Source organism: Oncorhynchus keta, chromosome 22, assembly GCF_023373465.1.
Source record: "Oncorhynchus keta strain PuntledgeMale-10-30-2019 chromosome 22, Oket_V2, whole genome shotgun sequence".
Taxonomy (NCBI): Eukaryota; Metazoa; Chordata; class Actinopteri; order Salmoniformes; family Salmonidae; genus Oncorhynchus; species Oncorhynchus keta.
The window spans coordinates 18,111,537-18,121,620 of NC_068442.1; the positions used below are offsets into that span (position 1 = coordinate 18,111,537).

Genomic DNA, 10,084 nt, shown 5'->3' on the forward strand with positions numbered 1-10,084 from the left:
ATTTGGTTTTACTCGCGTTTAAGAGCAGTTGGAGGCCACGGAAGGAGTGCTGTATGGCATTGAAGCTCGTTTGGAGGTTAGATAGCACAGTGTCCAATGACGGGCCGAAAGTATATAGAATGGTGTCGTCTGCGTAGAGGTGGATCAGGGAATCACCCGCAGCAAGAGCAACATCATTGATATATACAGAGAAAAGAGTCGGCCCGAGAATTGAACCCTGTGGCACCCCCATAGAGACTGCCAGAGGACCGGACAGCATGCCCTCCGATTTGACACACTGAACTCTGTCTGCAAAGTAATTGGTGAACCAGGCAAGGCAGTCATCCGAAAAACCGAGGCTGTTGAGTCTGCCGATAAGAATATGGTGATTGACAGAGTCGAAAGCCTTGGCAAGGTCGATGAAGACGGCTGCACAGTACTGTCTTTTATCGATGGCGGTTATGATATCGTTTAGTACCATGAGTGTGGCTGAGGTGCACCCGTGACCGGCTCGGAAACCAGATTGCACAGCGGAGAAGGTACGGTGGGATTCGAGATGGTCAGTGACCTGTTTGTTGACTTGGCTTTCGAAGACCTTAGATAGGCAGGGCAGGATGGATATAGGTCTATAACAGTTTGGGTCCAGGGTGTCTCCCCCTTTGAAGAGTGGGATGACTGCGGCAGCTTTCCAATCCTTGGGGATCTCAGACGCATAATGCATTGCTTCTGGCAAAATGTTGAACCAGCAACCTTTGTCCAGTCAGTGTTATCACCTGTGAGAGAGCAGTGAGTTCATGTGAATACATTATGCTATTTTTAGTGCTACGTTGATATTGGTTCCTGCATTGTTGGGTTTAGAGCTAGCAAGAAAGGCATTTCACTGTACTTGTGCACGTGACATTAAAACTTAAATATTTATATACAGTAAGATGTTCTTCTTTAGACACCTGGTGACACCCCAGAGAGAGAAAAGTGGTGGGCTGTGGATAGGAAGCCTAAACTAAAGACACACTCTAAGAAAATTTCAAATAGCACATTTAGCCTAATATAAATATATTTTGCAGACTTTTATTCCAACAAAAAAAACACAAAATCAGACAAATCTCCACGATGAAACCTTTAATACTATGACATTAATCTATATAAGAAAAAATATATATCCTAAAAGTTGTACTTTTACAGATGTATCAACTAAATATCTTCAGTTCTACTGGACGGAACAGTTGTGTTATTTATCAACGCCATGTAAGAACTGGTCTAGCCAGAATCACTAAAACACATCACTATAATATCACTTCTCTTCTCTGTCCGTACTGTACTTCCCTACTGTTTCCAAGGCGACTCAAACATTTAGTGCTTTGAAGGTGATTCATTTAATCATATGAATCTCTAAATATACTGCACATCTGCATGTTCGTCATTCTCCTCAAAACTTCTGTCAAGATGTATTATCATGCAATCTCTAATACAGTCTTCTCAGCTGAGATGTTAAAAGTTGATATTAAAAAAGTGAAGAGCAGAACTAACACTATATTTACCTGTTGAAACTGAATGACTTTTTGACATTTAGAACTATCCCTAACATTTTCTTGGAAGTGCTGCCTCTGAGAACTTAGAGAAGGATTCTTATAACAGATAGCCGACCACCCACACACAAGTTTGGTCTGACTCTGGAAAGTTAGAGAACTAAGCTTGCCCCCTGGTGTTGGGGTGTGAAAAGGATTGTGTATTAAAACTCAGAACTCTCACTTCAATATCCACTGTTGTTTGTAGCTCACTATGTTTGGGCATTTAGTGTTATATAAGACAAATGGCAATAGTTATAAAAGCTATAACCCACTTTATAGAAAAATGTTCAAGTGCAAGGAATCATTTGTATTTACATAGTCAGCTCTGGTTGCTGAAATAAGAAGCTACAATCAAAACGGTAGAGCTGTGTTTTGATTACACTCAGATTCATGAAAACATATTCCATAGAGACTTGAAAGTTTGTTTTTCTGTGTGTGTCCTCTGACGAGTTGGTTTGAAGAGGGCTCCCCCTGTTGTGACCAGATAAGGGAGAGGGGGAAAGAGAGGAGCACTGCTAAACTACTGACAGTGCCACAGAATGACTCTTCCTCAACTCTTTGTCTGCACTGTCTCAAATTCTCAATGCTTTATGTGACCTCTCTCTGCATAAATGCATAAATGGTTTAATGTAAACTATTTATGGTACTGCCGTGCACCACTGAGCTATATATTCATCCTGAATAGTGAAATCCTGGTTGGGTTATAAAATAACATCTGCTGCCTCACTAGCTTTCATTATGTATCACATTATGGTTGGATTCTTATTATTGCATTTTTTTTCTGTATTTTGAGACAGTTTCTAAGTGGTAGAGAGGAAGACAGTAGGAAGGGTGGACATGGGGGTTGATCCGGTAGAGGACATAGGCCTATTTCTATGGGGAATAGCTGCCCATTCAACCAAATCATGCACTACCTTTCCACCAGAGCCCTGTGTGAGGACTAAGATGACATTGATTTACCCTATGAGAGAGAATTTCAGATCAAAAATCACAACCTGATCTGTGACTGGTTAAAGTTATGGGCAGTTTATTACATTTCTCTCTTTATTACACTTGGCACAATGTCACTTACTCATCAATAATTCATAAATCACGTTATAATATTCCATGAACAGATTCACACAGGTGACCATATTACTCAACATTTTACTTCTGGGTGACATAGACAAATCACTTTTCAATGAAATGTTGGCCTTCACTCTCAGGTTCCAACTCTGCCCCAAAGGAACAGTTCTGCATTCCTTAGTATGTTCTGTGCAGTCCACAGCTAATACATTAGCCCTGTAGTAGCAAATGATTCCTGGTCATCAAATGATTATATTCATCACATGATTCCACAAGTTGGCATCTATGTGTAAACCATGTGTGAGGCGTTAGAGATGTTTGTTTAACACTGTCTCTCCCTGTGATCCCCATAAAGCCTCCACGCAGCCCATTCCTAATGGGAAGATGAATCCAGGTATGGGAGCAGACCCTACTCCAGCTGGGAAGGAGATCAGTAGCACACCCAGTGAGTGGCCCACTACCCCTAATAACGCTACTACATGGATGGGCATGTGGCCCACTGCCCACCTTTCGAAGGCCCTCATATTGTTTTACTCCGTCTGGGTCTCAACTTCCTGTTGCGAGTTTGATTAGTAGACCACACAAGGTGCAATTTCGAAATGTGCGTTGTGCATCAGCAGTTTTCCTCTTGTTATGACAGTCACTGATAGTCACTTAATTAGCCCATGTCAGCTAACATTAGTTTAGGGGCCAGCAATCTAAACTTGTAGTTATCAAGGTCGGATTACCGCCTTACTTCATTGATTTTGTTAGTTATTCTCACTCTGACATCATATTAAAAACAGCTCACTTTCCTCTCCACCCATGGTAAAATGAGTAATGGGGGATTGGCGGTAGCGGCACAACTGCGGCCCCTCATGATGAGGTCAGATCTTTTGTAACCCTCCCTCTATCAAAGTTACCAATCCCTGCTCTACTAGTAGTAATAATACTATTATTGTACATGATATTAGTGATCCATGTAATAATGTTAATGTCATTTTAATGGATTATATGGTTTAATGGATTAATAATGGAGAAAATAATGACATTTATATAGCGCTTTTCAAATCACATTGTATAAGGGTACAAATTAAGAGACATTTGCTACACATCATTCAACGTTTATCATTATGTTCCTCTATGCAGATTGGCTGATCATTGTGGGAGTGCTTGTGGCACTGGTTGCTATTCTCCTCACGTGTTTTGTTGTGGTCAAGTATAAGAGGTAGGTCTCACTTCACCATTCCGAATTCTGGGCGAAAAATCTCTCTCTCTGTTAGCTGGTAACAGCAACCTAATGTGTACACTGTTCCCTCTTTCTGTCTGTTAGCTGGTGCGGTCAGCAGCAGACCCTGATGATCACCAACAGGGATGGGAATGAGGGTAACGGTGCAGCGGCGTCAGTGGCTAGCTCCCGCGCCCAGGAGAGAGAGCAGGAGATGGTGACCCTGATGAATAAAGAGAAGATCCAGGAAAACGGAAACAAGGAGGAGTTCACCGCCATCACACTGGAGGAGTCTCCAGAGAAAGAACAGCTAGCGTGAGAGAGTAGAGGAGACAGGGAGTGTGTGAGTGAGTGAGAGAGAGAGAGAGAGTGAGTGAGAGAGAGAGAGTGAGAGAGAGAGAGAGTGAGAGAGAGAGAGAGAGAGAGAGAGAGAGAGAGAGAGAGAGAGAGAGAGAGAGAGAGAGAGAGAGAGAGAATAATAGCTATGGGGGTCATGACACTGGGGCAGGACTAGAGAGAGGCTGGGTGGGATGGAGACGGACACTTTGGCCTGGTACCAACCAGACGGACACGCTGAACATACCAGCTGGGGTTGGGGTTGGTGCTTTTAAATGGAAGTGGTGGGTAATGCTGTATTGATTCTGTTTGTTCTTTTATTCTGGTGAGTATGGCTGGTTTGCCCCACCTACTTTTTACTGAGGTACAACATCTGGACCGACCCTTTCCCTGTCTGTCAGATGAGCTAGATAGTCCCTTAAAACCAAGAGGAGCAAAATTATGCTTTTAGCTTCCTATGTCATGGTGGTTAGAATGGGATCATTTTCAACAGCAGGAGTCAACCCAGGCTTCTAGAAAGACACAGAGATACACACCTGTTGATATTCACCCCTGCCTTTCAATCAGGGTCTAATCTAAATCTGAGAAAATCATACTGGCTTCTCTAGCCAACAGGTAACATTAATAAAACATTTGAGTGCCAGGTTGAAATGCACCCTGCAGACCCTGGATAACTGGAGGTTGACAATGACAACCCTGATCTAAAGCCTGATGTATGTTTTGCTCTAAGTGGAGATGTTGAAGGTGTGTGTGTGTGTGTGTGTGTGTGTGTGTGTGTGTGTGTGTGTGTGTGTGTGTGTGTGTGTGTGTGTGTGTGTGTGTGTGTGTGTGTGTGTGTGTGTGTGTGTGTGTGTGTGTGTGTGTGTGTGTGTGTGTGTGTGTGTGTGTGTGTGTGTGTGTGTTTGTGTGTGTGTGTTTGTGGGGAGAGATAAAGTGGGTTCATAAAGTCAGAGGGATATGAGTGTGAGTTTTAAAGGTGGGGGATGGGGGAGCTTGGATGCCCTCCAAGTTCAATAGGGGATTCAGGTTTGAAGGACATTGTTGATACTGTGTCACTCAAAGCTTTTGAGGCATTGGGTTGGAAAATAGACACACACACTCACAGAAATGTCAAAACTAAACAGACATGGGTGGATAATTTGGCTCGATGTTCATGGGATTCATATTGTTTCTGATGATGGATAATTGTGAGATGTTGTGGCCCACTGATGTCGTTTCTTTTGATATTAACCTTGTGTATATTTCACTTCTTTCCTGTGGATTGCGGTTTTATTTTGTTTTTACAAGAAAACACAATATTACTATTTAAATTTGTGCAGTTTGGATATTATTATTATTTTTTGCTTCTGTAAATAATGTATGCGTGTTTTCCAAATGGCTTAGAAATAGTGGTCAATCATCGTTTTGGCATGCACGTGCCCTTTAATGATTAAAGAAAAGCTGCCATATTTGAGTTATTTAATCAAATGCAGAATTTAAGGAGGTGTTCAGTTGTGATAGAGCATTTGCAGTAGAGTGGATATTGTATGAATCAACTTCATGTACAGTATTCAAGACAGTGCATTTTAAATACCTTTATTATGATGTCAATTAACATGGTCTGTATACATGATTAAGTCATGTTGGATAGCACACATGATTGTATAGAACATTTGGATGTTGGGGTTCACATGAATTGTACCATATAATTCATTTCATACTATATTGACAGAAGCGTGCAGTCTACAATGACCTAGCATTGTGTAGTAATGCATTAAACTGTGATGAATATCATCCAATGGCACCTAACAGATAGAGCCCTAGGAGTGCTGGAACACCTGCCCTTTTGCCCTCCTATGAAAAATGTGTCCTTTTGGTTGGTGGTGTTTTTAAAAACGAGTTTATTTTTCTCACTTGTAACTTTAAATGCAATGAATTTCGTATAAAAGTAGATCATTTCTCATGAACTCATTAATCTTGAAAAAAAGTCCTCTGCCACCGGAACAGTGCGTTGCTGCGCTTGTCCTCGTCACATGCACGAGCTTCCAACCTGTTATAATATTATATTACAATATGTAATATGCATAAACATTTGCAGTGTACAAACTTATTAACATGATCAACAGGAATTACATGTATGCTAAATGGTGGCCCAAAATATCTATCTGAAAAGCCATGCTTCCAATAAGCCATGCCTCCAATCTGATAGGTTGCCACTTCCACAATATATTATTCAAAAGGTTCATAATTGAACCCCCCATCATCAAAAGGTTCTGGCTTGAACCTCTAACACAAGAGTTCCTTGAAGACCCCTTTCAACTGGAAAGGTTCCGCTGGTGTGGCAACCCAAATGGTTCTTCCAGGCACCTTTACTTCTAAGAGAGTACATTAGCGATGATCAGCTGATATAGACTACCCACCACAGGAGTGATTCTAGGCACGTAAAGAAGTAGTGATTCTTTCTAACTCCCTTTCTGGGTTTTTTTGTCAAATGAAAAAAATGTTTAGTCTGGCTACAGGAGCAGTAGAAATGTATGACTGGAATTAAGGTTGATTTTTTATTTGACTTTGAACACCTGCTCCATCAAAGGTCTGTGGATTGCTCAGGCACCCAATAACAATTGCCAACATAACAACCAATCTACAACCCTGAGGAGTGACTGCCTCCCTCACTGACTAAACTATTACAAATGACCAGGACACACAGATATTACAGAAATGGTAGTACAGTAGAACTCCAAGAACAGCTCTGGGTTGTAATTCTCTGGGTTCCTTTGTAACAAAGGAGCGGAGGCCATCTTGTTTCTGTGGCTTTCCCTTTTATGTGCACCAGATGGAGGGATCAAATCAAATCAAATGTTATTCGTCACATGATAAACCATCATTGTAAACCGTCATTGTAAACCACAAGTGTATATGAACAGTGAAATGATTACTTACGGGCCCTTCCCAACAAAGCAGTGAACAAAATATTAGAAATAATAGAAAAATAGAAAAATAATAACATGAAAATAAATGCACAATTAGTCAAAATAACTTGTTTGATTGTATGTGGGAAGGAGGGTAATGAATGCATGTGTCTCTGGCCAGGAGCTCTGTGTCTCCATACTGATCCAGTTCCCAAAGTGCCCATTGCTCCACACATCTGAGTGATTACATATTCATCTTCATGCTGAATTTTTCTTTCGTAGGCAAATCCCTTCTATGTGTGGTTTTGTGTGGGTATTGTGACAGTACATTTGTCATGCCTTTTCAGTAAGAGGCAACCGATTTGAATCACTCTTTGTGTCCCAAGATTTCTGAGGACTATTTGCCTCCATTTTTGTTGTTTTATTTTGTTGCTTTCATGCGATTCACTTTGAGAAAAATGTGCAAATCATTTAGTGTAGGAGTGTATAATGATGAATTAACAAAACTTTGTTAATGATAAAGATTTGTAAAGTCATGGATAAAATAAATGTGTATAGAGGAAATTATTGATTGTGATGTTCATTCAGTGAAAAAGGGTGAGAGAGGGAGAGGGGGAGAGAGAAAGAAATAGAGAGGGAATGGAGAGAAAAGGCTTGGAGCGCTGCTCGGGAGCAGGAGGAAGTATGGTTGCCATGACATCCATGTCATGATGTAAGAGTATGTTTAACCCAGGCAAGATAGAGAGACAACAAGACGAAGACAGCCATTTTGAAAGCTGGAATGGGCATGTTCTTGTACGTGTCTGTGAGTTTGTGATTTAATCGTGAAAGGCTAAACCAGTCTCATATGGCTACACTTAAGATAAGCCATCCAATATTCTAAAATAGGTAGGCTAAGTATTCTTGTTGACAATACAACACAACAAATTGTGAAAGTCTACACAACCCTTGCACAATTTAAAATTAAATCTTCAAAGGGATTAAAGATGAAATGCAGCCTCAGAATATGAGGTCTCCAGTTTGCACATAGTCCAGTGTATTGTTTTTTATGTGTTATTTAACAACTTACATTGTTACCCCAGGTAATCTTAGGATTTATTACATACAGTCGGGAGGAACTATTGGATATAAGATCAACATCAACACACCAACATTATGACCAGGAATACGACTTTCCCGATGCGGATCCTCTGTTTTGCCCACCACCCAGGACAATGGATCGGATCCCAGCCGTCGATCCAAAACAACGACGCTGTAGAAGGGGCAGACGGAGCGGTCTTCTGCTCAGTCTCCGTAGACGGAAACATCGCGCACTGCTCCCGAGCATACTACTCGCCAATGTCCAGTCTCTTGACAACAAGGTAGACGAAATCCGTGCAAGGGTAGCCTTCCAGAGAGACATCGGAGACTGTAACGTTCTTTGTTTCATGGAAACATGGCTCACTCGAAACATGCTATCGGAGTCGGAAGAGGCAGCTGGTTTCTTCACGCATCGCGCCAACAGAAACAAGCATCTTTCTAGTAAGAAGAAGGGCGGGGGTGTATGCCTTATGATTAACGAGAGGTGGTGTGATCATAACAACATACAGGAACTCAAGTCCTTCTGTTCACCTGACTTAGAATTCCTCTCAATCAAATGCCTACAGCATTATCTACCTAGAGAAATCTCTTTGATTATAATCACAGCCGCATATATCCACCCCAAGTAGACACATCGATGGCCCTGAACGAACTTAATTTAACTCTATGTAAACTGAAAACTACATATCCTGAGGCTGCATTCATTGTAGCTGTGGATTTTAACAAGGCTAATCTGAAAACACGGCTCCCTAAATTCTATCAGCATATCGATTGCGCATCTAGGGCTGGCAAAACCCTAGATCATTGTAATTCCAAATTCCGCGACGCATATAAGGCCCTCCCCTGCCCTCCTTTCGGAAAAGCTGACAAACGACTCCATTTGGTTGCTTCCAGCCTATAGACATAAACTAAAACCGGAAGCTCCCTCGCTCAGGTCTGTTCAACGCAAACCACTGCTTTTAATCTGGGCAAGGTGACCGGAAACATGACCAAATACAAAGAGTGTAGCTATTCCAATTAAACAAGCTAAGCGTCAGTATAGAGACAAAGTAGAGTCACAATTCAACGGCTCAGACACGAGAGGTATGTTGCAGGGTCTACAGTCAATCACGAACTATAAAAGGACAACCACCCCCGTCGCGGAACAGGATGTCTTACTCCCAGAGAGACTAAACAACTTCTTTGCTTGCTTGAAGGTTCTTTGCCACTGACATGGCCCACTACCAAAACCTGTGTGCTCTCCTTCACTGCAGCCGACGTGAGCAAAACATTTAAAGGTGTCAACCCTGGCAAGGCTGCAGGCCCAGATGACATCCCCAGCCGCGTCCTCAGAGCATGTGCAGACCAGATGGCTTGTGTGTTTACGGACATATTCAATCAATCCCTACCCCAGTCTGCTGTCCCCACATGCTTCAAGAGGGCCACCATTGTTCCTGTTCACAAGAAAGCTAAGGTAACTGAGCTAAATGTCTATTGCCCCCTAGCACTCATTTCCGTCATCATGAAGTGTCTTGAGAGACTAGTCAAGGACCATATCACCTCCATCCAACCTGACACCCTAGGCCCACTCCAATGTGCTTACTGCCCCAATAGGTCCACAGACGATGCAATTACATTTACATTTACATTTAAGTCATTTAGCAGACGCTCTTATCCAGAGCGACTTACAAATTGGAATCACACTGCACACTGCCCTAACCCATCTGGACAAGAGGAGTACCTATGTGACAATGCTGTTCACCGACTACAGCTCAGTATTTAACACCATAGTACCCTCCAAACTCGTCATCAAGCTCGAGACCCTGGGTCTCGACTCTACCCTGTGCAACTGGGTCCTTGACTTCCTGACGGGCCGCCCGCAGGTGGTGAGGGCAGGGACCGACAGACTGAAAGACTGAGAGACTGAAAAAAAAAACAGCCATCACTAACATTTAGTGGCTGCTGCCATCATACTGACTCAA

General features: G+C 42.2%; 1 protein-coding gene across 1 annotated transcript in view; it reads left to right on the forward strand.

Annotated features, from left to right (window-relative positions):
* The window catches only part of LOC118401138 (CD44 antigen-like), a 45,010-nt gene extending 37,400 nt beyond the window's left edge, over positions 1 to 7,610 (forward strand). The window contains exons 6-8 of the mRNA XM_035798410.2: positions 2,968 to 3,057; positions 3,741 to 3,819; positions 3,925 to 7,610. Of these exons, the coding sequence (XP_035654303.1) occupies positions 2,968 to 3,057; positions 3,741 to 3,819; positions 3,925 to 4,138 (383 nt within the window). The 3' untranslated portion in view covers positions 4,139 to 7,610. The remainder of the gene's footprint in view (positions 1 to 2,967; positions 3,058 to 3,740; positions 3,820 to 3,924) is intronic.
* The last annotated feature ends 2,474 nt before the right edge of the window (positions 7,611 to 10,084 follow it).